This window comes from Hemitrygon akajei, chromosome 5 (genome assembly GCF_048418815.1).
Source record: "Hemitrygon akajei chromosome 5, sHemAka1.3, whole genome shotgun sequence".
Classification (NCBI taxonomy): domain Eukaryota; kingdom Metazoa; phylum Chordata; class Chondrichthyes; order Myliobatiformes; family Dasyatidae; genus Hemitrygon; species Hemitrygon akajei.
This window is the reverse complement of record NC_133128.1, coordinates 82,558,162-82,585,850: the sequence shown is the minus strand read 5'-3', so window position 1 is coordinate 82,585,850 and position 27,689 is coordinate 82,558,162. Positions and strand designations below refer to the sequence as shown.

The following is a 27,689-nucleotide window of genomic DNA, read 5'->3' as shown; positions in this document are numbered from 1 at the left end:
ATTTCCTGTACAATGAAAATGAGCTCTCGATCTTGTAATTTACCTCAATGTGGCCTTTGTATCACATAGTCTACCTGCACTGCACTCTCTCTGTGCAAGTGCAAGTGCAGCAGGCAGTGAAGAAGGCTAATGGAATGTTGGCCTTTATTACAAAGGGAATTGAGTACAAGAGCAAGGAAATCCTCTTGCATTTGTACAGAGCCCTGGTGAGACCACACCTGGAGTATTGTGTACAGTTTTGGTCTCCAGGGTTAAGGAAGGACATCCTGGCTGTAGAGGAAGTGCAGCGTAGAATCATGAGGTTAATTCCTGGGATGTCTGGACTGTCTTTACGCAGAGAGGTTAGAGAGACTGGGCTTGTACACGTTGGAATTGAGACTGAGAGGGGATCTGATTGCAGCATATAAGATTATTAAGGGATTGGACAAGATAGAGGCAGGAAATATGTTCCAGATGCTGGGAGAATCCAGTACCAGAGGGCATGGTTTGAGAATAAGGGGTAGGTCATTTAGGACAGAGTTAAGGAAAAACTTCTTCTCCCAGAGAGTTGTGGGGGTCTGGAATCCACTGCCTTGGAAGGCAGTGGAGGCCAATTCTCTGGATGCTTTCAAGAAGGAGCTAGATAGGTATCTTATGGATAGGGGAATGAAGGGATATGGGGACAAGGCAGGAACCGGGTATTGATGGTAGATGATCAGCCATGATCTCAAAATGGCGGTGCAGGCTCGAAGGGCCGAATGGTCTACTTCTGCACCTATTGTCTATTGTCTCTCTGTAATTGCAGCACTCAATTCTACGTTCTGTTATTGCTTTCCCTTTGTACTAACTATTGGTTTAAAAAATTATCTGTACGGATGCAATGCAAAACTGAAGTGTTTCACTGTGTCTTGATGTACGTGGCAATAACAAACCAGTTCCAATTATTGGTTCCTTGGATAATGACCCAGTTTGCCAGGTACCAGTAACTGGATAGACAGTATAGCCAGGAGGCTTTGTACTTTTTCTCTGGCAAATAGAGAGCTGATTGTGGCAGGACCATTCTCCAAGCATTTCCACATTGGAGCAATGAGCAATCTGCTGAAGGACTTTGGTAGGCTGAGGAGTATCCGGTGGGAGGAAAGGAGTTGTTGACAATACCCCTCCCTCCCCCCGAACACACAGATGGTGATCACTCCGCTGAGTTCCTTCAGCAGGTTGGTCGTTGCTCTGGATCCCAGCATGTGCAGTTTCCTGTGTCTCCCTGTCAGTGTTGGAGTTGGGTTTCTCCATTTCCTGCCAGGCTCTGAGACGCCTGTCCTTTCCATCATGACTCAGCTCTGTGTCTCCCACAGATCCTGATGCATGAGATAAACTGCAACCCTTCCTGATCCACACAATGCGTGATAAATTCAGGAAAAGGTAGAAAGTATATGAGGGCCTTTCTAAACCCATCAGCCAAGAGGATTGTACAGGGCTCGCTTGTGGCTGACTTCAATTCTTTTTGCCATTATTCATCTGCTCATAATGATGCAATAGGTCCACTCAGACTTGATCGCAGTCTGCTTCATTGCAGCAGCCCTTACTCAGTCCTCCTCACTGCACCACCGTGAAAACCAAGTTAACTCCATTGCACAACCAAACTCACTCCGTCCGGCCTCAATCACTTGTGCGCATTCTGAGTTAAAATCCTTCAACACAGCCCATTCAGGAAGAAATCAGGAGAGGTCAAGACCTCCACCGAAAATCTGTGAAACAAAAGTCCCCTCCGATCTTCTCCCGTAGATCCACACTGCCCCTTCCCCCTCCCCATCTACCAGACAATAAATGTCCAAGGTGAGTCCTTGAAAAAAGTGTGTGTGCGTGTGTGTATACTTATGGGGTGTGTGGGGCTCAATTTTCATAAGACCATAAGACACAGGAGCAGTTGTTTAAAATAAGAGAAAGTCAACATGATTTGAGAGGAACACGTATATTTCAAAAACAAAGGATAAGAACAAATGTAAAAGATCATTGTATTTCAGTTAGAGGGGTGAATCTGTGGAACAGTTGTAGTGAGAACTTAAAAACATGCACCACACTTAACAAGTTTAAAAAATTATTTAAAAATAATTTAATGAACAAATATAAAATACATGATTTAAGATGAATGGGAGTAATGTAAATAAATGATATTTGGAATTGGATTTTTGTGTTAAAAGATTATGAAATATTCTTTCCCATTCCCATTCTGATATGTCTATCCATTGCCTCCTCTACTGTCAAGATGAAGCCACACTCAGGTTGGAGGAACAACACCTTATATACCGGCTGGGTAGCCTCCAACCTGATGGCATGAACATTGACTTCTCTAACTTCTGTTAATGCCCCTCCTCCCCTTCTTACCCCATCCCTGACATATTTAGTTGTTTGTTTTTTTTTTCTCTCTCTCTGCCTATCACTCTGCCTGTTCTCCATCTCCCTCTGGTGCTCCCCTCCCCCTTTCTTTCTCCCGAGGACTCACGTCCCATGATCCTTTCCCTTTTCCAGCTCTGTATCACTTTCGCCAATCACTTTTCCAGCTCTCAGCTTCATCCCACCCCCTCCGGTCTTCTCCTATCATTTTGCATTTCCCCCTCCCCCCCACTACTTTCAAATCTCTTAGTATCTTTCCTTTCAGTGAGTCCTGATGAAGGGTCTTGGCCCGAAACGTCGACAGTGCTTCTCCCTATAGATGCTGCCTGGCCTGCTGTGTTCCACCAGCATTTTGTGTGTGTTGTATGAAATATTCTGTTTTGATGTGAAGATCGATGCCAGATATGTTTTTGTATAAGTAAGAGGGGTAGACATAATTAGCTTGTAGCTTCAGCCCACAGCCTTTCGGTCTGTTTTAAAGAACATCTATGTTTTTGTTGTTTTATGAAATCATTGTGGAGAATGATGTTTTTTGTTATGTTTGTACTGACCAAAATAAAATTTCATTCATTCATACATAGGAGCAGAGTTAGGCCATTTGGCCCATTGAGTCTGCTCTGCCATTCCATCATGCCTGATTAATTATCCCTCCTCAACACCATTCTTCCCATAACCTTTGACGTCCTTACTAATAAAGAATTTATAAACCTCTGCTTTAAATGTCACAATAACTTGGCCTCCACTGCCGTCTGTGGCAATGAAATCCACAGATACACTGCCCTCTGGCTAAAGGAATTCCTCCCTGTCTCTGTTTTAAAGGGGCATCTCTCTACTCTGAGGCTGTGCCCTTTGGTCCTGGATTCACCCACTATGGGAAACATCCTTTCCATATGCACTGTATCTAAGCCTTTCAATATTTGAGTACAGGCCCAGAGCCATCAAACACTCCTCATATGTTAATCCTTTCATTCCCAGGATCATTCTCGTGCACCTCCTCTGGACTGTCTGCAATACCAGCACATTTTTTTTTAAATAATGGGCCCAAAACTACTCACAATACTCCATGTGTGGCCTGACCAGACCCTTGGAAAGCTCGGCCTTACATCCTTGTTTTTATATTCTAATCCTCTTGAAGTGAATACTAACATTACATTTGACTTCTTTACCGCTGACGCAACCTGCAAGTTAACCTTTGGGGAATCCTGCACAAGGACTCGCAAGTCCCGTAGCACCTCTGGTTTCTGAATTTTCTGCCTGTTTAGAAAATAGCCTATGCTTTTATTCCTTCTACCAAACTTCCCGACACTGTATTCCACCTGTCACTTCTTTGCCCATTCTCCTAATGCAAGTCCTTCTGCAGACCGCCTGCTTTTTCAACACTAGGAGCGTGCACCTCCACCAATAACGTGACATATAACTTGAAAAGAATCGGTCCCAACGCCAACTCCTGCATAACACAAGTCACTGGCAGCCAACCAGAAAAGGATCCTTTTATTCCACTCTTTGCCTCCTGCCAGTCAGCAAATCTATCCATGCTAGTATCTTTCCTGTAATAGCAGGGGGCTGTTATCTTGCTAAGCAGTGTCAGGTGTGACACCTTGTCGAAGACTGACTGAGATTGCTCCCCGTATCTCGGGAGCAATGTTTCAGTGAAGGCAGGCACAGATGCTGGTTGTCAGAGCTCCCCATTTCTTCATACTGGTTTAATATCACCAGCATATGCAGTGAAATTTGAACTTTGTGGCAGCAATACATGATAATATAGCAAATAAACTGAATTATAGGGTGTGTATGTATGTATGTGATTGAGATAAGTAGTGCAAAGCAGAAATTTAAATAAAACTGTTCATCCCGCCTCTCCGTTCGCAGGGTTTCGACCGAAACTGTCAACAATTCTTTTGCTCTGGTTGATGCTGCTGAACCTGCAAGTTTCTCCTGGCAAATTTTCTGCTGCTGTACCCTGAGCTTTGATCTGACTCCAGTTTACTGGGACCCCATCGGTGTGGCTGGATTGCTGGAAGTGTTTGAGGTGGAGAGTTGATAAACCTTTGAAAGGTTGGCGAATGTAGGGATGAAGAGTAATTGGCACGGAGGTGAAGTGGGGCCCTCGGAGAGACAATCGCATTGAATGGTGGGCCAGACCTGAGGGGCCGTGCTCCAGGGAGACCACACAAAGTGGCAGAGGCGCAGTCGGGAAAGTACCGAGTTCAAGTCTCTCCAAAGGCGACAAACACACACACAGTCTGCGGATCGTGTGCCGAATTCCTCGGCTGCCTCCCAACCCATAGAACTGGGGTGGAAGCAAGTCTTCCCCCATTCTCGAGGGCAGCCTCAGGAAGAGGTGAATTCAGCCATAATAAAAAGATACTGGTTAGGCAACGTCTTCTGAAAGTGATCAGGGTTAGTGACTAAGGGCGCAATACACAGGTGCTGGGGGTACTCTGCGGGTCAGGCAGCATTTGTGGAGGGAAGTGGACAGTTGATAGACAATAGACAATAGGTGCAGAAGTAGACCATTCGGCCCTTCGAGCCTGCACCGCCATTTTGAGATCATGGCTGATCAACTACTATCAATACCCAGTTCCTGCCTTGTCCCCATATCCCTTGATTCCCCTATCCATAAGATACCTATCTAGCTCCTTCTTGAAAGCAGCCAGAGAATTGGCCTCCACTACCTTCTGAGGCAGTGCATTCCAGACCCCCACAACTCTCTGGGAGAAGAAGTTTTTCCTTAACTCTGTCCTAAATGACCTACCCCTTATTCTCAAACCATGCCCTCTGGTACTGGACTCTCACAGCATCTGGAACATTTCCTGCCTCTATCTTGTCCAATCCCTTAATAATCTTATATGTTTAAATCAGATTCCCTCTCAATCTCCTTAATTCCAGCGTGTACAAGCCCAGTCTCTCTAACCTCTCTGCGTAAGTCAGTCCAGCCATCCCAGGAATTAACCTCGTGAATCTACGCTGCACTTCCTCTACAGCCAGGATGTCCTTCCTTAACCCTGGAGACCAAAACTGTACACAATACTCCAGGTGTGGTCTCACCAGGGCTCTGTACAAATGCAAGAGGATTTCCTTGCTCTTGTACTCAATTCCCTTTGTAATAAAGGCCAACATTCCATTAGCCTTCTTCACTGCCTGCTGCACTTGCTCTTTCACCTTCAGTGACTGATGAACAAGGACTCCAAGATCTCTTTGTATTTCTCCCTTACCTAACTCTACACCATTCAGATAATAATCTGCCTTCCTGTTCTTACTCCCAAAGTGGATAACCTCACACTTATTCACATTAAACGCCATCTGCCAAGTATCTGCCTACTCACCCAGCCTATCCAAGTCACCCTGAATTCTCCTAACATCCTCATCACATGTCACACTGCCACCCAGCTTAGTATCATCAGCAAATTTGCTGATGTTATTTTCAATGCCTTCATCCAAATCGTTGACGTAAATTGTAAACAGCTGTGGTCCCAATACCGAGCCCTGTGGCACCCCACTAGTCACCACCTGCCATTCCGAGAAACACCCATTCACCGCTACCCTTTGCTTTCTATCTGCCAACCAGTTTTCTATCCATGTCAATGTCTTCCCCCTGATGCCCTGAGCTTTGATTTTACCCACCAATCTCCTATGTGGGACCTTATCAAATGCCTTCTGAAAATTCGAGGTACACTACATCCACTGGATCTCCCCCGTCTAACTTCCTGGTTACATCCTCGAAAAACTCCAACAGGTTAGTCAAGCATGATTTACCCTTGGTAAATCCATGCTGGCTCGGCCCAATCCTATCACTGCTATCTAGATATGCCACAATTTCATCCTTAATAATGGACTCTAGCATCTTCCCCACCACCGATGTCAGGCTGACAGGTCGATAGTTCTCTGTTTTCTCCCTCCCTCCTTTCTTAAAAAGTGGGATAACATTAGCCATTCTCCAATCCTCAGGAACTGATCCTGAATCTAAGGAACATTGGAAAATGATTACCAATGCATCCACAATTTCCAGGGCCACCTCCTTTAGTACCCTAGGATGCAGACCATCTGGACCTGGGGATTTGTCAGCCTTCAGTCCCATCAGTCTTCTCAACACCGTTTCCTTCCTAATGTCAATCTGTTTCATTTCCTCTGTTACCCTATGTCCTTGGCCCATCCATACATCTGGGAGATTGCTTGTGTCTTCCTTAGTGAAAACAGATCTAAAGTACTCATTAAATTCTTCTGCCATTTCTCTGTTTCCCATAACAATTTCACCCAATTCATTCTTCAAGGGCCCAACATTGTTCTTAACTATCTTCTTTCTCTTCACATACCTAAAAAGCTTTTGCTATCTTCCTTTATATTCCTAGCTAGCTTGCATTCGTTCCTCATTTTTTTCTCCCCGTATTGTCTTTTTAGTTAAGTTCTGTTGTTCCTTAAAAACTTCCCAATCATCTGTCCTCCCACTCACCTTAGCTCTGTCATACTTCCTTTTTTTTAATGCTATGCAATCTCTGACTTCCTTTGTCAACCACTGTGGCCCCTTTCCCCCCCTTGAATTCTTCCTTCTCTGGGGGATGAACTGATTTTGCACCTTGTGCATTATTCTCAAGAATACCTGCCATTGCTGTTCCACTGTCTTTTCTGCTAGGCTATCCGTCCAGTCAACTTTGGCCAGCTCCTCCCTCATGGCTCCATAGTTTCCCCTGTTCATCTGCAACACTGACACCTCCGAGCTGCCCTTATCCTTCTCAAATTGCAGATAAAAACTTAATCATATTATGATCACTACCTCCTAATGGCTCCCTTACTGCAAGATTGCTTATCAAATCCTGTTCATTACATAACACTAAATCCAGAATAGTCTTGTCCCTGGTCGGCTCTCGTACAAGCTGTTCCAAGAACGCATCCCGTAGGCACTCTACAAACTCCCTATCCTGTGGTCCAGCAGGTTTCAGGTCAAGACCCACAGACAGTCCCAATGAAGGGTCTCAACCCAAAAGGTCAACTGTTCAATTCCCACCATAGATGCTGCCTGACCCACTGAGCTCCTCCGGAATTTTGTGTCTCTTGCATCCCTGTTAATAGCTAAGGAAACTCTGTTTTTTGCACTCTGACCAGTTGAGTTTTTTTTTTAGCAATTTTTGGTTTTATTTCAGAATTCCAGCAACTAAAGATACTTAACGGTGCTTTAAAATTTCAGCAAGTTCTGTTTGGCCGCCAGCGCTGCCCCTCACCTATGTCTGGTGTAGAGAGAGGGAGTGGGCGGTGCGGGTGAATGTCAGCTGCTGCCTACAGTGAACGGGCAACAGCCGAGGAAGGTGGCAGTGGAACCCCAATGGGAGTCCCGATATCCCACTGGAGATCCCTTCCTTCTCAGCAGTCTTTCAGTCTGCTGCCTTGTTTCATTTGTAAATCCCAAGGCAGGAACAGCTGGCCAGGGGTAAGGGTTAACCGTATGGCATCTTGCTAAGGGAGGAGGGAGTAGGTATGTAGAAGGCAGCAGTCGGAGTTTGAACACCCTGCCCCCTCCCCACTCTGAGAGAGAGGGAGGGAGAGAGAGAGAGAGGGAGAGGGAGAGGGACTGACTGACTGACTGTCGGAAGAGCGATTTGCTGGACTCCGCTCTCATTGTTGCAGAAGCGACCTCTCTCCCTCAGTGGGGAGAGCAAGAGAGAGACTGACTGACTGAGATCTCGAAGTCCTGGCTTATGGACTGTAGTTTTGATGGTCTCTGTATCAACGTCTCTTTGGGGGGGGGGGGGGGCTTCTGATGTTGCTCGCATTGTGGGGGGGGGCGCGGTCAGTGTGAGTGGGGGTGAGGGAGGGTCGAGGTTGATGCTGCTGCTTATGAGAAGGGTGGTGGGGAGGAGACTGTCAGGAAGCTCACTGGTCTACAATTCCTTATTACGTTTCGTGGACAAAGGAATAACTTTTGCCACTCTCTAGTCTTCTTGTCCTACTCCTCTGGCCAGACAGGATGCGAAGATCATCTCCAGTGGCGTAGCAATCTCTTCCCTGTCTTCCTATAGTAACCTGGGTTATTTCTCTTCAGGCCCCAGGGACTTGTCTACCTTAAAGTTTTTAAAATTTCCAACTCATCCTTTTCCTTAACCTCAACATGTTCCAGCAAATCAGCCTGTTCTTCACTGACCTCACATTTGTCAAGGTCCCTGTGACAGGTGAATACTGAGGCAAAGTATTCATTAAGTCCCTCCACTACTTCCTCTGACTCCAGGCACATGATATCTTTTTTATCCTTGATCAGTCCTACCCTTCAGCTATCCTCCTATTCTTCATGTACGTATAAAATGCTTTGGGGTTTTCTTTAATCCTACTCACCAAGGCCTTCTCATGTCCCCTTCTAGTTCACCTATCTGCAAGTCCTTTTTTAAGCTCTTTCCTGGGTATGTTATAACTCTCAAGAGCCCTGAGAGATCTTTGGTTCCTAAACCTTAAGTGTGCTTCCTTCTTCCTCTTGACTAAATGTTCCACCTGTCTTGTCAACCATGGTTCCATCACCCTACCATCCTATCCATGCCTCAATGGGATAAACCTATCCGGAACTCCATGCAAGTACTCCCTAAACAACTTCCACATTTCTGTTGGACACTTCCCCGAGTATATCTGTTCCCAGTTTACGCTCCCAAGTTCCTTCCTAAATGCACCATAATTAGCCCTCTGAAGTGAAATACTTCCCCACACCTTCTGCTTGTGTCATTGGCCAAGGCTATGCTAAAGGTCAGGGAGTTTTGATTACAAAATCAAATACATAGAAACAGTGTGAGAAATGGATCCCTTGTTAGGGTGGATAACAGAGCCAGGTGCATTTAAAGGGAGTGTAGCAAACAGGGCATCCAGGAGACGGATGAAAAGTTCAAAGTACATTTGTTATCAAAGTATGTCTTCACTGAGATTGACTTTGAGATTCATCTCCTTACAGGCAGCCACAAAACAAAGGAACACAAAGCAACCCATTATTAAAAAGATCATCAAACACACAATGAGCAGAGAGGGAAGAAATAAGTCGTGCAAACGATAAATGTAAGCAAATAGCATTCAGAACAGAAGTTGCACTATGGAGATGGGACGGTAGATTGTCAGGGCTTATTGCATTTAAAAGAATGTTTGCAGTGCCGGGACCTGCATGGCTACTTTAGAAGAATGAGAGGGATCTCATCAAAACATTCAAATTGCTGACAATTCTTGACAGCATAGATAACTGAAGAATGTGGGATTGGGCTACTAGCTGTTCTTTGCCTGGCAGAATGGGCAGAAAGGCTTCCTTCTTCTCTGGTAAGCTATCTGTGATTCTGTTCGAACAATTGCAGGATAATGTCATTAAGTTAAAGACATAATCTGGTCCTTGGCATCTATGTTCTGTCGGCACAGGAGTCAGTTGGCATCTGAGTAGGTGGCCATATTCTGAGCCTGCTCTGTGTGTGGCAGTTTGCTTCCTCTGTTAGACAAAAAATGAACTGGTTGAATGTACTACGATTGGCAGCTTGTAGCCAGGACTCAGTGAGTTTCTGATCAGAAGGACCTGACCCTACACCCCAGTCCAGAGTTTAAACACATAGACTTTATGGCAAGTACTTTCTGGCCTTCCATCTCTCAAGGGAAGATGCTAGGCCAAAGACACTTTTCCCCCTTTGGTGAATCATGTGGCGATCTTTGCTGGAGTCCAACAAAATGATTGTCCTTCATTCAGCATCATTAAAAGAATTATCTGGTCATTCTCAACTGTTTGTATATAATCTGGCTTCTGCTTTGGGGCATCTTTGTGTTGTACAAAGCAATAGAAGTGCAAGTTCTTCATCTGTGGTGATTGAATTCAGTAGACCTGAACGATTGAGTTTTGTTGCACTTGTTACTGCAGGGTTTGATATGTAGGTTGCTAGTTAAATTCCACCACCATACCATCATTGGCAGGATAACTACATGGCTGCTGTTGCTTTTCCTGGATTAGTTGGAATTTATTGTGTTTTAGCTGGTGTGGGATGGTTTGTTTGTCAAGGTGACCTCAGTGCGCACTCGGCAAGAATTGCTTTTGTTTGTGGTGGGGATCAACATCGTGGCAAAGGCACAGCTCGCCATTGAAGGCTGGCAGAGCTCAAAGACAGAAGGAACAAAGTTGGCAGAGTTGCAGGCTTACCGCTTCAGAAACCAGGTTCAGTCCTAACCTCTAACTTTGCTGCAAGTACAAAATTTGCACATCCCTACTCTAATTGGTTTCCACTCACATCTAAATGGCAAGCGTAAATTACCAGTCAGTATAGGATAGTGTCAGAAAGAATCAACAGGGAAAGTTGGGTTGGCACGTAAGGAAAATAAGTGCAGGTTTATAAGAGAATACAGCAAGCAGGATGGGATAGATGGCTCTATTGGTAAAAATGAAATCAAATCATTAGAACAAGGTGACCTAGGATAGGAAGATGTACAATCCTTGTGGGTAGAGTTAAGAAACTGCAAGGAGGTTTGATGGGAGTTATTTACGGGCCTCTGAACAGTGGCCAGGATGAGGGATACAGATTACAATGGGAAATGGAAAAGGCATGTAATAACAGCAATTTTACTTTAGTCATGGAGGATTTCAATGTGCAGTTTGATTGGGGAAGTCAGGTTGATAGTGGATCCCAAGAGAGGGAATTTGTAGAATGTCTCCGAGATGACTTTTAGAGCAGCTTGTGGTTGCACCCACTAGGGGAAAGACAATTTTGGATTGGGTGTTGTGTAATGAACCAGATTTAATTAGGAAGCTTCAGATAAAGGTGCCCTTATGAGGCAGTGATCATAATATGATAGAATTCACCCTGCAGTTTGAGAGGGAGAAGCTAAAGTCAGATATGTCAGTGGAATAAAGGGCATTACAGAGGCATCTTTTGGTAAGATGGCAGCGTCCTCTGATGCACGACCACTCTGGGTCCAATCCAAGGAGTGGCTGTTCATCTTGTATATCTTTTGTATGTTTGAAAGTCACTGCTGGAAACGAAGAACATCAAGTACTGCAGGACTGTCCCGTCAGTGAGCTGCGCGATAGTGATGGAGTTGGACTCATTGTGTACCGTTGTTGTGCTTTTGCCTGGACTTGTCAGCTACTGTTGGACAGTGCGCAGACTAGGTGGTTGTCTTGGATGCTTTTATTGTGATCGCAAAACACTTTTGGACATGAGTAACATAGAATATTGCAAGTCCAGTTCATTGGTTTATTGGTGGGACCGACGGAGGGGGTACTGCTTTGCCTTGGTTATGGTGAGGGCTTGGCTGAGGCATGTGGCAGCCGACCAGGAGAAGAGACGTCAAAGCAGTGTGTGAGAGCGCCTGCAGGGCAGACTGGAATCCATACTTGGGTTGGGGACTGGCCCCTACAGTCGGTGCTGCTCTCCAGTGTTCACTCAGTACCGCTTTCTGGTGCTCACTTGGTGCTGCCCTCAAGTGTTCACTCAGTGGAATAACAAGCTGGAGCAGTACTGTACAACTTTCTGTAAGTCAGTCATGCCAGAGGCACTTGCGCTATATATTCTTTCTCTTTGTGGTTGTTTCTGTGAAACCGTAGCTATTTGTGCTATATGCTGTGTGTTGTTGGTAATATGTTTTGCCCCTTGGCTCCAGAGGAAAGACATTTCATTTGGCTATATTCAAGTATGGTTGAATGATAATTAAGTGTGAACTTGAATTAAACTTGAACTTGAATAGAGAGGAGCTGGCAAAATTTGATTAGCAGGGATGACAGCAGAACAGCAATGGCTGGACTCTCTGGGGATAATTCAGAAGATGCAAGATGGATACATCCCAATGACAAAGTATTCTAAAGGAAGGATGAGGCAACCATGGCTAACAAAGGAAGTCAAAGTCAGCATAAAAGCAAAAGAGAGGGCATATAGTACAGCAACAATTAATGGGAAGTTAGAGTTGGAAAGTTTTTAACAAACCAACCAAAAAGCCATAAGGAGATGAAAGATAAAGTATGAAGGTAAGCTAGCTAATAATATAAAACAGGATATCAAAATATTTTTCAGATATATAAACAGCAAAAGAGAGGGGGTGGATATATATCTATCTAGATAGATTATTTATTTAGCTATCCATCTAGATCGATAATCTATCTATACATTGAGATCAGCATAGAACAGGCCCTTCAAGCCACACTGCCCAGCAATCCCCCAAAATAATCCAAGCCTAATCAGACAACAATTCACAATGACCAATTCAATTAACTAACTGCTACATCTTTGGACTGCGGGAGGAAACTGGAGCACCCGGAGGAAAGCCACACAGTTACGGAGAGAATGTACAACTCGTTACTGGCAGCAGTGCGAATTGAAGCCGAGTCGCTGGCTCTGTAAAGCTTGATGCTCTCAGATATTTGAGAGTATCCGGGCAGAAGTGAGTGCAGTTGCTATTACCGAGGAGAAGGTGCTTGGTAGGTTGAAAGGTCTGAAGATTGATAAGTCACCTGGACCAGATGGGCTGCATGCCAGTGTTCTGAAAGAGGTATTTGAAGATATTCTGGAGGCATTAGTAATAATCCTTCAAGAATCACTGGATTCTGGAATGGTTCCAGAGGACTGGAAAATTGCAAATGTCACTCCACTCTTTAAGAAGGTAGGGAGAAGAGTTAAGGAAATTATAAGCCAGTTACCCTGACATCGGAGGTTGGGAAGATGTTGGAGTCCACTATTAAGGATGAGGTTTCAGAGTACTTGGAGGCATATGATAAAGTAAGCCAAAGTCAGCATGGTTTCCTTAAGGGGACATCTTTTCTGACAAATCTGTTGGAATTCTTTGAGAAAATAACAAGCAGGATAGGCAAAGGAGAGTCAGTGGGTTTTTGAAAGGCCTTGAAAGATGTTGCATATGAGGCTGCTTAACAAGATAAGAGCCCATGGTATTACAGGAAAGATACTAGCATGGATAGAAGATTGACTGGGAATAAGGAGTGGGAATAAAAGGGCCTTTTCTGATTGGCTTCCGGTGACTAGTGTTGTCCCACAGGAGTCGGTGGTGGGCCCACTTCATTTCACGTTATATGTCAATGATTTGAATGATGGAATTGATGGCTTTGTGGCTAAGTTTACAGTCCATACAAAAATAGGTGGAGGGGCAGGTATCGGTGAGAAAGCAGGGAGACTACGGAAGGACTTAGACAGTTTGTGAGGATGGGCAAAGAAGATGCAAAAGGAATAGGGAAGTGTTTGGTCATGCACTTTGGTAGAAGGAATAGAGGTGTAGGCTATTTTCCAGATGGAGATGATTCCAAAATAAGAGGTGCAAGGGGGCTTGGGAGTCCTTGTGCAGGATTAACTTGCAGGTTGAGTCGGTGGTAAGGAAAGCAAATGTAATGTTGGCATTCATTTCGAAAGAACTTGAATATAAAAGCAAGGCTGTAATGTGAGGCTTTATAAGGCTTTGGTCAGACTGCACATGGAGTATTGTGAGCAGTTTTGGGCTCCTTATCTAAGAAAGGATGTGCTAGTGTTGGAGAGGGTCTAGCAGAGGTTCACGAGAATGATTCTGGAATGAAAGGGTTAACATATGAGAAGTATTTGATGGTTCTGGGCCTGGACTTTAGAAAAATAAGGGGGGAGTGGTGATCTCAATGAAACCTAATCAATATTGAAAGGCCTAGATAGAGTGGATGTAGTGAGGACTTTTCCTATAGTGGGGGAGTCTAGGAGCAGAGGGCCACATCAACCTTTGCTCCACACCCCCAGCTTGTGATGACCTCTACCTAGAATGATCTGTGGGTTTCTCAGAGAGTAAGCTGCTTGCATGTGAGCCAAGCACCCACTGCTCTCCTTGTTTCTACCATCATATATCTTTAAATACATCCGTGCTGAAGCAACTCAACCACCTCATGGAGTAGCAAATTTCACAATCTCTGGGTAATAACTTTCACGTGGAGCCCACGTTGGCTCAGATATCTCAAAGAGTGGAATGGACAGTGGCCTCTGTACACTTACATTCCCGGGAGAGGGGGGATATTAACAGTTTATTAGTGGCGACTCTATCTGCATGGCCTTTGATTCTCATCTGTTTCCCAATCAAGTGGGATAATTTATGCAGCTACAATGTCAAAGTCTTCCACAGTTTAATACAAACTTAGTTTATTTTCCCTGTGCTCCTCCTGAACTGGAGTAATGTTTGGTGCTTTTCCGAGTGGGAGAAGCCTGGTGGGACTCCAGGTACACCTTGCCGCCTTGTTCACTGTCCAGGGTCAAGGAGAGAGTAGCAATCTGCCACTGAATTGTTAACTAATCTATGGGTGTCTTTAGAGATTTTGTCTCTCTTTGACTGGAGCACACGGGGTTCATGTTGCATGCTTAGGCTGAACAGCGGTTGATGAAGCTCACTGCAGGGTGTGGAGCTTCAGTCAATGCTGAGAGTTTCTTCCTTTGATTGAGTCGTCAGCACCCTGTCGCTCTGTTGAGGCCTATCACCCTCTTGAGGTTGTGATTTTGTTACAAAGCTTGAAGCTTTGGTACTCAAGTCCCATCCCTGACACTCAACATTGAACTTAGGTGGGGCACCCATTGCAGTGCTGTGGGTGTGCTGTACAGTCAGCATTCTCAGGTTATTATTCCAAACTCTTGCTTACTTTCTCGGATGTAAATGATGTAGTGCACAGATTCTGTGAAGGGCAGGGCGATCTCCTGGTGCGTTTATCATTGTTTATTCTCACTTGCGGTACCTCTAAACCATTAACTGGTCAACAATCTTCTTATCATTTGTAGATGCTTGTTAGCTGCTCTTTTTCTGACTCTACACTGGCAATTGAAAGAATCAAATTGGCTGTGAAATATGGGATGAAGTCTGGTTTTGAAAACTGCTGAAGTATCCTCAAATTACAAATTTTCAACATTGATACTTTGGGCATCTGTCTGCATAGTTTTGCTGTAACAATTAGCACACCAGTCTTTCATGGTGAATGCACGTAATAGCTTTTCCATTTATGAAAAGTCATCTAATGAAACATTTATGTGTAAATCATCTCTTTCATAAATCAGGGAATGATTTATGAGATTGTTCCTCGTTGTCGACAGTCACTGTACCTATTGCAATGCTTAGTCAAAAACCAAAATCTCAAAGTTTGTGTGCCTTGGGAGGAAACCTGAGAGTGCACAAGTATATTCAGAATGTTTGTGTAGATCTCCACTGAACTCTTATAATTCTTCTGCAGTTCTTATGCTCATTCAACACTTGAGGTGTCTTTGTTTATAAAGATATGTATCCTGAATTACATGGATTTTCTTTGAAAGAATCAGGACAGGTTCTTTTAAACAAATAAATGAAAGGAAATACAATCAAACAGTAGCTGAAAAAGTTGGACTAGTCTTTGGGATTAGACATACTAAATTTATTTTTCAAAAAGCAGTTCCCTCCTTCAGAGCCAGCTTTCGTTTTCTCAGAATACTAAGGTCACTGAACTTGGAGAAATGTGAGTGTTTATGAATGACTGTGAGTACTGGGTGTACAAAGAAGATTTCCTGTCATGTTACTTAGTTTTGCTTTTCTCAAAGTTCAGCTTCAGCCACCCAGGCCATGCTCTCTTCTCACTGCTGCCAGAAGGTACAAGAGCCTCAGGACTCACGCACCAGGTTCAAGAACAGTTACTACCCCTCAACTGTCAGGCCCTTGGATAAAAGGAGATAATTACACTCACTTGCTCAATCATTGAAATATTCCCAGAACCAATGATCTCAGTTTAAGAACTCTTTACCTTGTTATTTAATTTCTATTTGCATTTGTAGAGTTTAGTGTTTTCTGCACTCTGGTTGATCTTTCATTGATCCTGTTATAGTTACTATTCTATAGATTTGCTGAGTATGCCCACAGGAAAATGAATTTCATGGTTTTATATGGTGATATATACCTTGATAATAAAAATTTAAGCTGAACTTTGAACACCACAATCTTATTAGCAAAGTGGCCTGATACATACAGGTTATGAACTCCTGACTTTATATACATCTCATATATATGAATGAGCATTTGAGAGATGGGCAGGATGGATTTGTCAGCTGTTGTGGGCTGTAGGCGTCTTATGCCATGTGGCAACTTGATTCATGGCAATCTCTGAATGGTTAAGTTAAATGCCCCAGTTTAACTACACATTGCCCTTGGTGGGCTATGTTTTAGTTAAATATTTTGCTAGGCAGCCTCGTTTTTGACTTGCTTAGGTTACAAACAGTTCTTGGGAGTGGAACCTGGTCATAACCTGGAGAGGATTGGTGGAGACTTGGGAATACTGTCACACACAGACGAAGGGTTCTTAAACACAAAGTACACTGCAGATGCTGTGGTCACCCACTTCAACTCTGCTTCACATTCCCATTCGGATATGTCCATACATGGCCTCCTCTACTGCCATGATGAGGCCAAACTCAGGTTGGAGAATCAACACCTCATATACCGTCTGGGTAGTCTCCAGCCCCTTGGTATGAACATCTAATTCTCCAACTTCCGGTAATTCCCTCCCTCTCCCTTCCCCCATCCCACTTTCACTCTGCCTCCTCTTCCAGCTGCCTATCACCTATCTCATGATTCTGCCTTCTTCTACTACCCATAGTGCTTTCCCTTTACATTCCTTCTTCACTTCTCCTGCCTATCCCCTCCCCCACCCCTTGATCTTTCCTCTGATTGGTTTTTCACCTGGCACCTTCCACCCTCCCCCCACCTTCTTTATAGGGCCCCTGCCCCCTCCTTCTTCAGTCCTGATGAAGGGTCTCAGCCCGAAACGTTGACTGCTCATTTCAACGGATGCTGCCCGACCTGCTGAGTTCATCCAGCATGCTTGTATGTGATGAAGGGTTCTTCATTGCTGTGTCCGTTACAATTTTGTTTGACAAGTCAGGGTTGTTAGCCTTGAGCTGTTCCCCCTGCAGTGTAATGTATTTCCTCCCACAACCCAAGTATGCCCAGTTCATTTCACTGGTCACTGAACTTAGCTCTCAGCATATGAGACCAAAGAATCAAATGGAAGGTGATGGGTGTGTGAGTGAGAAAATGAGCAGTAGGTTTGCAGTGAACTATGGAGAGGGGAAATGGGACTATGGAATTGTCATGCTGCAAACCAGATAGCCTCATTTTGTCTGTGGTCGGAAAGTTAATTCCCCTACATTTCTTCTAAATTCCTCACAGATGGTGATTTAATTTTTAATTCCAGCACTAACCGCCTCATTCTGTTCTGTCCAATTTCGTAACTAGATGTTGTTCTAAGCGAGGTAGTCTTGGAAGTGTACCTTATACTGAGGGGCACTTTGAAGTTCGTTCACCCCTATCGGCCTGGTGCTCCCTTGAGGACACAGGAAATGAACACTGCTATTAGGGCTCACTTGTTAATGGGTGGTAACATAATCTGAAGGTATAAGGTATCACATTAATCACTCAAGGATCACTGCAGTTTCTGTGTCCTGGAGCCCCTAACTCTGCTTCACTTTGTTGTATTTTCCATCTTACCGAGTGACCCATTCTTTATGACCTCCGACAGTATAACCTGATGAGATAAAATGCTCATGAATTTAATGGCTGTGTTGCAAAAATGGGTTGTGGCTTCTCATGAGCATGTTTGTCCTGCAAAGGAAAGAACTTGCTTTTGTGTAGTTCCCTGTTGTGACCGTGAATACTACAGTCGATGGTTAAGACCCAAAATGTCTCCCTGTGCTGATTACCAATGTACAATTATCAGATAAAAGTGGCAGCAAACTTTATTTTTCCTGTTGCACTGATTAAAGAAACCAAGGCTTGCATTTATAAAGTCCATTTGTCGTCTCGGGATCTACAAAAGTGTTGAACTATTTTTGAAATATGGACTCTGGTGCAATGCTCAAAGGAGCCAATTTGCATGCAGTGCATTTCCACAGTGATGGAACAGACCAGAAGATCTAAATATTGGCTGGAACTCCAAGGATAGATCACGTTCTTCTTCGAATAGTACTGTAGCATTTTTAAAATTTTGGTTTAACATCTCCTCTGGAAGATGGTATCTCCAAACCAAAATGTTCTTCCATTGGTAAGCCAGAAGGCTGGCCTGCATTCTTTGGACTGGGGCTTGAGCTCTGTGACCTAAGAAGTGAAGATGTTGACTTTTGATACCTGAGACTTCCATATACAAAGACTATTAACTGTCTGTAAGGGTAGAAAGGAGAGAGTTGGGTATGTGGATGATCTTGAGTTCTGTGTGACCTGTGCTTTGGTGAATTCCTCGCTGCTTTACCAAGACATGATGCAGCTTTGCTCGTGACATGATACTTGCAGGGAGTAAAGAAGGCAAATGTGATATTAAGATGGATTTTGAACATCATTAAGGACATTTTCAAGAAGTGGTGTCTCTGGAAGACAGCTTCCACCATGAGAGACCCTTACCATCCAGGATATGCCCTCTTCTTGTTACAACCATCAGAGTCAGAATCTGCCTCCCTGACTGGAGGTTTGTGACTGGTGGAGTACCGCAGGGAATGGTGCTGGGTTTGTTGTTTTGACATCTGATTCAATCATCTGGATGATAATCTGGTAAACTGGATCAGCAAATGTGCAGATGTTACCAAGACTGGGAGTACAGCGAACAGCAAGGAAAACCATCAAGGCTTGCAGTGGGATCTGGACCAGCCGGAAAAATGGCAGATGGAAGCTAATGCAGACAAATGTGAGGTGTTGCACCTTGGAAGGACCAACCAGAGCAGGTCTTACACAATGAGCGGGAGCACGCTGAGGAGTGCAGTAGAACCAGGAAGGATGTAAATAAGATCTGGGAATATAGATCCATAATTCCTTGAAAGTGAGGTCACAGGTTGCAAATAAAACTTTTGGCACATTGGCCTTCATAAATCAATACATTGAGTACAGAAATTGGGATGTTATGTTGAAATTGTATAAGAAGTTGGTGAGGCATAATTTGGAGTATTGTGTCCAGATTTGGTCACCAACCTACAGGAAGGATGTACATAAGATTGAAAGAGTGCAGAGAAAATTTACAAGGATGTTGCCAAGACTTGAGGACCTGAGTTACAGGGGAAGATCGGATAGGTTAGGACTTTATTCCCTAGAATGTAAGAGATGAGGGCAGATTTGATAGAGGTATACAAAGTTATGAGGGGTAAAGATAGGGTAAACGGAAGCAGGCTTTTTCCACTGAGATTAGGTGAGACTAGAACTAGATGGCATGGGTTAAGGGTGAAAGGTGAAATGTTTAAGGGGAATATGAGGGGGAATTTCTTCACTCAAAGGGTGACGAGGATGTGGAACGAGGTGTCAATGCAAGTGGTGGATATGTATTCAATTTCAATATTTAAGAGAAATTTGGATAGGTACAGTGCATGGATGGTATGGGTATGGAGGGCTACGGTCTGGGTGCAGGTCAATGGGACTAGGCAGATAAATGATTCAGCATGGACTAGATGGGCTGAAGGGTCTGTTTCTGTACTCTAGTGTTCTATGACTGTGACTCTTACTGGCTTATGTCATGAAATTTGTTGTTTTGTGGCAGCTATGCATTGTAATTTATAGTTTTTTTTAATGCAGTGCAAAAAGAGCAAAATGGAGGAAAAAATTAGTCAATGGGTTTATTATCCATTCAGAAATCTGTTGGTGAATGGGAAGAAGCTGTTCCTGAAGTGTTGAGTGTGTGCCTTCAGGCTCCTGTACCTCCTCTTTGATAGTAGCAATGAGATGAGGGCATGTCCTGGGTGATGGGGTTACTTAATGATGGATGCTGCTTTTCTGAAGCATCGCCCTTTGAAGGTATCCTCAATGCTGGTGCCTATGATAGAGCTAGCCTTTTCTGATCTGTGCAGCGCCCCTCCACGTCACACAGTGATGCAATCAGTCAGAATGCTTTCCACAGTACATCTGGAGAAATTTGTGAGAGTCTTTGGTGACTCTCCTCAAACTCCTAATAAACTATCTCTGCTGTCGTGCCTTCTTTATAATTGCATCAATATGTTGGGTCCAAGATGGTTCTTCAGAGATATTGACACCAAGGAACTTGAAACTGCTGATCCCTCGATGAGGACCAGTTTGTGTTCCCTCGACTTCCCTTCCTGAAGTCCACAGTCAATTTCTTGGTCTTCCTGACACTGAGTGCAAGGTTGATGTTGTGACACCACTCAACCAGCCGATCTGTCTCGCTCCTGTATGCCTCCTTGTCACCATCTGAACTTCTGCTATCAATTGTGTCATCGGCAATTGTAGGTGTAGAGAGAGTACAGCGGTGGGCTGAGCATGCATCCTTGAGGTGCACCAGTGCTAATTGTCAGTGAAGAGGTGATGACTGTGGTCTGGTGAGGAAGTCAAGGATCCAATTGCAGAGGGAGGTACAGAGGCCCAGGTGTTTGGAGCTTGTTGAGAGGACTGAGGGTATCATTGTGTTGAATGCTGAGCTGTAATTCAAGGATGTTTAATGTCATTTCCAGTACACAAGTGTAAAGGAGAACAAAATAATTGTTACTCTGGACCTGATACAGGCACAAATAAACACAATATGATAAAGAACACAATAATAATTTGAAGAATACATTGATTGTATGCCATAACGTGATGGTAGGCACAGGGGTGTCTGTCCATAGGGTGACTGACAGGAAATGAGAAAGTAGTGGTGGTTAGGGGTGAGGTGTTGATTGGCCTTACTGCTTGGGGAAAGTAACTGTTTTTGAAGTGGGTGGTCCTGCCATGGATGATATGTAGCCTCCTCCCTGATGGGAGTGGGGCTAACAGTCAATGAGCAGGGTGGGTGGGATCCTTCATGATGTTACTGGTGCACCTTCCTGTACCTGTGTCCCCGATGGTGGGTGGGCTGGTGTCAGTGATGTGTTGGGCAGTTTTGACTACCCGTTGTGGAGTCTTCCTGTCCACCACGGAGCAGTTTCTGTGCCATGTAGTAACGCAGTTTGTTAGGATGCTCTCTACTGCGCCTCTGTGGAATGATGTGAGTATGGACGTGCATAGTCCAGTGTTCCTGATTGTATAGGGTGTGTTATGGGACTACAAGAGGTTGTGTGAGATGTGGACTCCCAGGAGTTCAAAACTGCTCGCAGTTTCCACTGCTGTGCTGCCGATGTAAAGAGGGGCCTGAGTGATGCGAGATCTCCTGAAGTTGAGAACCATCTCCTTGGCTTGTTGACGTTGAGAAAGAGGTTATTTACCAGGGACCAGGACTTGAGCTCCTCCACCTCCTCTCTGTAGGCTACCTCATCATAGTTTGTGATGAGCACCACCCCTGTTGTGCCATCGACAAACTGGACAACGTAGTTACGCGGGTGTTGGGCTGTGTACTCAGCTGTGAGCAGAGTGTGCAAGGATGGCTTTGCACATAACCCCGGAGTCACCTGTGTTGAGGTGATCAGGAGGGAGGAGTGGTCGTGCAACCTGACTACCTGAGGTCTGTTCGTTAGGAAGTCCAACAACCGGTTACACGGTGAGGAGTGGGAGTTAGTTCACCAGGGTCTGTGGGACAATAGTACTGAATGCCAAGCTGAAATCCAGAAACAACATTCTGATGTAAGTGTCCTTGTTTTCTAGGTGTGTCAGGGCCAGCTGCGTGACAGATGCTCTGATGTCTGTCGTAGAGCGGTTCTATTGGTGAGTGTCCATTGTGACAGGAATGGAGTTTTTAATGTGTGCTATTATCAGCCAAAGCACTGCGTGATGATTGACGTCACCCCCATCAGCAGTATTTGTTTAGCTCTGAAGGTGTAGAGTTCTTTGGTACAGGGATGATGGTGGCTGATTTGAAGCATGTAGAGACAGCAGTCTAGAATGGGTGAAGTGTTGAAGATATCACTGAGCTGGTGTGCAGACTGCCTAAGTACTCGGCCTGGGATAGTGTCTGGCCTGCCTTATGGAGGTCGACTCTCTGCAGAGTCCTCCTTGTGTCAGCTGCTGTTACAGACAGTGACTGCTCACTTGTGGGGGTTGCTTTTGTGGCTGGCGTTGTGTTGCATGCCTTGAGGCGTGTATAGAAGTTGTTAGTGTTTCAGGGATGGGGACGTCACTGGGACAGTAAACGCTGTTTTTCATTGCGTAGTCAGTAATGCCCTTGATGCCTAGCCACATACAGTGAGGATAGTTATCAGATGGGTGCTCCTGAACTCTTTGAGCATAGGCAGTCTTTGTGCTCTTGATGCCTAAGATGAGGTTGCTCTTGGCTCCTCTGAAAACTGTTCTGTCACCAGACTTGAAGGCAGTTTCCTGGACTTTTAGTAGATGGTGTACCTCAGCATTTAGCCTGGACTTCTAGTTGGGGTGTGAGGTGACCGTTCTTGAAGTACCAGTGTCAATTACTGTAGGCAGTGACAGATGAGGCATATTCCTTGAGGTCTGTGACTTCTCTGTTTGTGGCAGCCTCTTTGAACATCTGCTAGTTAGTCAGTTCAAAACAGTCTTGAAGCATAATGATTGCCTCATTAGCCCATATAGTGATGTCCTTTTGACTGGTTTCTCCATTTTCAGCAGCGGTCAGTATGTCGGCACTAACATTGTGGAGATGTGGCCGGAGAGGCCAAGATGAGGGTGTCTGATGGTTTTGTAAGTACATCTGTCTGTATAAACATGGGCCATTCTGTTTATTCCCATAGTGGCCATGGTGACACACTGGTGGAGTTTGGGTAAAATGTCTTGCAGGTTAACATGATAGTAGTTTCCTGCAGTTGTGAAGAGACTATAGCCAGCAGCTGATTACTGACTGTCCCAGTCTGCTGCGAGATCCTCTACCAGAGGAGGACAGACCGGGTCGTTTCCTGTTGCAATGGTATTTGAGTTGGGTCACACCACCAATTAAAGAGAACCTCATTTCTGTGTTGGAGCAGGACTCACAGTGACTCAGTGGGGCTGTGGCTGTGTTACTGGACAGGTAAATCAACCCTGGATTAAAGGATCAAATCTCTTCACTGCTGAGTGAGAATTGAATCTGATGTAAACTTATGTAGAAGTGACCTGTGATGAATAAAATAAACCCAAATGTTCCACTGATGTTCAGCCTGTACATAAGGACTGTCACAAACCTGCAGCAAACGGAGTGACACTCAAGTTCAAAGTCAATTTATTATCAAAGTACAGTCGGCCCTCCTTATCTGCGAATTCAACCAACCGCGAATCGCAAAAACCCGGAAATGCTCTTCCAGCACTTGTTGTTTGAGCATGTACAGACATTTTTCTCTTGTCATTATTCCCTAAACAATGCAGTATAACAACTATTTTACATAGCATTTACTTTGTATTAGGTATTATAAGTAATCTAAAGATGATTTAAAGTATACAGGAGGATGTGCGTAGGTTATCGTGGATTGGGATCGAAAAAAATCTTAAGTTCTCTTACTAAGTAAGTTGGAACAGGTTCATCTGGTATTATTTAGCATCAGTCAAATGTTTGTCTTTGTATATAGTATATATTTTACCTTTCTACGCATATAAAACACTTAAGAACTTATGTTTCAGTGCCGGGCTCAGGAACCGTTCCCAAGTTCGATCCAGTGACAGATCGCTCCTGAGCAGGCTCTCCACTGTGCCGGGTTGATGTGGAGGATCAAAAACCCAAAACCCCAAACCCAATAATTAAACCTCTGCGTTGCTTAGTAATAATTGTAGCTTTCATCGGTGCACAGCCTTTCTCACTTTATCCAATCAAATTGTTCCGATCGTTGACCGACTGTAGCTTAACGCTTTTCCAATGACCGATGGTATTTCACCTCTTTCTGATCACTTTATTATTTCCACTTTATTTTCAATCGTTATCGTGATTATTTTCGTGAACAAAAACACTGTGGATTCAGAGCTCCGCCGCTGGGTCCTAATGTCCACCGCACTGAGACAGGTTAAATAAGGTCTGGGGTTCCGCTGGGTCCTAATGTCCACTGCACTGAGACAGGTTAAATAAGGTCTGGGGTTCCGCTGGGTCCTAAGGTCCACCGCATTGAGACAGGTTGAATAAGGGACTTGAGCATCCGCAAATTTTGGTATCCGCGAGGGGTCCCAGAACCGATCCCTCGCGGATAAAGAGGGCCGACTGTACGTATACGGTGTGTCACATTCACAGAAAATACAAGAAACACAATAGAATCAATAAAAGATCGGACCCAGCAAAATGGACAACCAATGTGTAAAATAACAAAAAACTGTGCAAATACAAAGAGAAAACAAAATAATAATCATAAAGTAAGCAATAAATAAATATCGAGAACATGAGATGAAGAGTCCGTGAAAGTGAGTCCATGGGTTGTGGGAACAGTTCAGTGATGGGGCAAGTGAAGTTATCCCCTCCAGTTTAAGAGCCTGATGGTTGAGGGCTAATAACTGTTCCTGACCCTGATGGTGTGGGTCCTGAGTCTCTTGTACCGTCTTCCTGATGGCGGCAGGGAGAAGAGAGCATGGCCTGGATGCTGGGGGTCCTTGATGATGGATACTGCTTTCCTGCAGATGTGCTCAATGGTGAGATGGGCTTTACCCGTGATAGAATGGCTCCATCCCCTATTCAAGGGCATTGGTGTTTCCATACAAGGCTGTGATGCATCCAGTCAATATACTCTCCACCACACATCTACAGAAATTTATCAATTTATTACACACAATATGCCAAATCTTTGCAAACGTCTAAGAAGGTAGAGGTGCTCCCCTCCCCCTTTCTTTCTCCCTAGGCCTCCTGTCCCATGATCCTTTCCCTTCTCTAGCTCTGTATCCCTTTTGCCAATCACCTTTCTGGTTCTCAGCTTCACCCCACCTCCTCCAGTCTTCTCCTATCATTTCACATTTTCCCCTCCCCCTCCCCCACATTTTCCCCCTTCAAATCTCTTACTATCTTTCCTTTCAGTTAGTCCTGATGAAGGGTCTCGGCCCGAAACGTCGCCAGCGCTTCTCCCTATAGATGCTGCCTGGCTGGCCGAGTTCCTCCAGCATCTTGTGCGCGATGCTTTGGATTTCTAGCATCTGCAGATTTTCTCCTGTCTATCCCGTCTGATATGTACCCATCCTTTCTGCTGGGTTGGTGACTCCTTGCCCAGTGACTTAGTCAGCATGATGAAATGGGTTGGTGGAGAGGGAATAACTGCTGGACGTTATTTGAAAGAAAGGATGGTGGGGGAAAAATAACACTCCCCCCCCCCCCCCCGTCCGACTGTCCCCACACCCACCCAGATACTGTCTATTAAGGTCAAGCTGCTAATTAAGTGGGCCAGCCATGTTGCCATGGTTTTAAGGGGTGGGAAGGTGATGACAGGCTGCCTGACAGCATCTGTGCACTCTGAGCTGCCGGCAGACCGGGTCTTTAGTGCTCTGCTTAGCCGCAGCCATAGTAACCAGTTAGAAGAGGAGGGTTAGCCGGAATTACCTGTGGAGGGGAGGGGGAGGGGCAACACTATGCGAGGAATGCTGGATTTGTAAGGCTGCCTCACGACTGCATCTGCCCAGATCCTACTCCGACCTCATCGGCTCCATTGTTCCTGACGCAGAGCCGGGAAATGCACACAGGCCGGGCTTGGAGTCGAGCTGGGAGCTGTGCAGTTCATTCACACTCCGGCGCCTGCCGGTGACAGGGTGCCTCCCAGCCTGCCTCTGCCCGTGAGTGGGATGTTTAAACTCTTCCGATCAGCGCCTGCCTGACATGGTAAGACTGACTCCACTGATAAAGCCTGGCAAGTGTGCTTAGCTTAGCCGCACGCAGTCTTTGTGTCCTTACTCCTGTTGGTTCACTCCGTTAAATAGAGAACTGGCTGACTGGTAGATGTCAGAGGGTGTGGGGGGGGGGAGGGATCCGCTCCAGGATGGCTGCTGGTGATTGATGGAGTTCCCAGCACTCATTAATTTAGACCACAACTTTTCACTTTATACAAGAATGTTTTGGGTGAAAGAACTGATGGCATTGTGGCCAAATTTGCAGGCAGTACCAAGGTAGATAGAGGAACAAAGTTGAAAGTATAATAAACTGTATTAAACAGGTAGTGTGGCAGAGGCAGAAGGACTTGGGCAGCTTGGGAGAATGGGCAAAGAAGTGGCAGGTGGAATACGAAATAGCGAAGTGTGAGGTTATGCACTTTGGTGGGAAGAAAAGTGTAGAACTGTTGTCTAAACGGGGATAAAATTCCAGGTATTAGAGCTGTAGAGGGACTTGGAAGTCCTATTTCAAGATTCCCTCAAGGTTACCTTGCAGGTTGAGTCAGTAGTGAGGAAGGTAAATGCAGTGGTAGCACTCAATTTGAGGGCATGAGGGTATAAAAACAGGAAATACTGCTGAGGATTTACAAGGAGCAGGTCAGACCATATTCGGAATATTGAGCAAACATAGGCCCTGTAACTCAGGAGGGACGTGCTGGCCCTGGAGAGGGTTTCTAAAAGGTTCACAAGAATGATCCCAGGAGTGAAAGGATTAACATTTGAGGAACTTTTGATGTCTCTGGATCTTTACTTGATGGTGTTTGGAAGAATGAGGGGGAATCTCATTGAAACATACAGGATACTGAAAGGCCTGGATCGATTGGACAAGAAGAGGCTGTTTCTTTTAGTAGGAAAGTCCAGGATCCGAGGGCACAGCCTCCAAATAAGGGACATCCCTTTAAAACTGAGGTGAGGAGGACTTTCTTCAGCCAGAGGGCAGTAAATCTGTGGAGGCCAAGCTAATGTGTGTATTTAAGGCAAAGGTTGGTAGCTTCTGGATTGGTAAGGACGTAAAGGGTTACGGGGAGAAAGCAGCAGCATAGATTTGGAAAAATAATCAGTCAGTGAAAGGGAGAGCAGTTTTGATAGGCCAAATGACCCAATTCTACTCCTATATGTTAGGTTTTATAGATTATAAAATACAATGGTTTGTTTTAAATATCAGTTCGAGTGCTGGTTGTCTGGAATTTCATCTTCATATAATGTACTGTATATAAATTTTATATACATATAGAGAGGGCATCAGCTACCTATCAGCAAGTTTTGTTTTAGACCACAAGACATAGGCCATTCAGCCCATTCTCTTGCCTTCTCCCTGTTACCTCAGACACCGACTAATCAAGAACCTTATCAACCTCTGCCTTAAATACACCCAGTACCTGGGGCTCCACAGCTGCTCATGGCAATGAAATCCACAGACTCACCACCCCCTCGCTATAGAAATTCCTTTTTGTCTGTTCAAAATGGATGTCCCTTTATTTTGAGGCTGTGGCCTCTAGTCGTAGACACACCCAGTATAGGAAACAATCTTACCACATCCACTCTATCTGGGCTTTTCAATATTCAATAGGTTTCAATGGGATTCCCCCCCACCAATCCTTCTAAACTTCAGTGAGTACAGGCCCAGAGTCCCTCGTACATTAATCCTTTCATTTCTGGAATTATTCTTGTGAATCTGCTCTGGACCCTCTCCAATGCCAGCA

General features: G+C 44.8%; 1 protein-coding gene across 8 annotated transcripts in view; it reads left to right on the top strand.

The window, feature by feature from the left end:
• Nucleotides 1–27,689, top strand: part of LOC140727918 (protein Shroom2-like) — a 238,621-nt gene that overhangs the window by 120,670 nt on the left and 90,262 nt on the right. For 2 of the 8 annotated variants that reach the window (XM_073045889.1, XM_073045888.1), the window contains exon 3: nucleotides 21,865–21,924. The exons of 4 other annotated variants lie outside the window; for them this stretch is intronic. In XM_073045889.1, coding sequence (XP_072901990.1) covers nucleotides 21,865–21,924 — 60 coding nt within the window. Of the gene's footprint in view, nucleotides 1–21,864; nucleotides 21,925–25,702; nucleotides 25,940–27,689 lie in introns of those variants that run through there. 2 more of the 8 variants (XM_073045891.1, XM_073045895.1) reach the window with 2 other exon arrangements.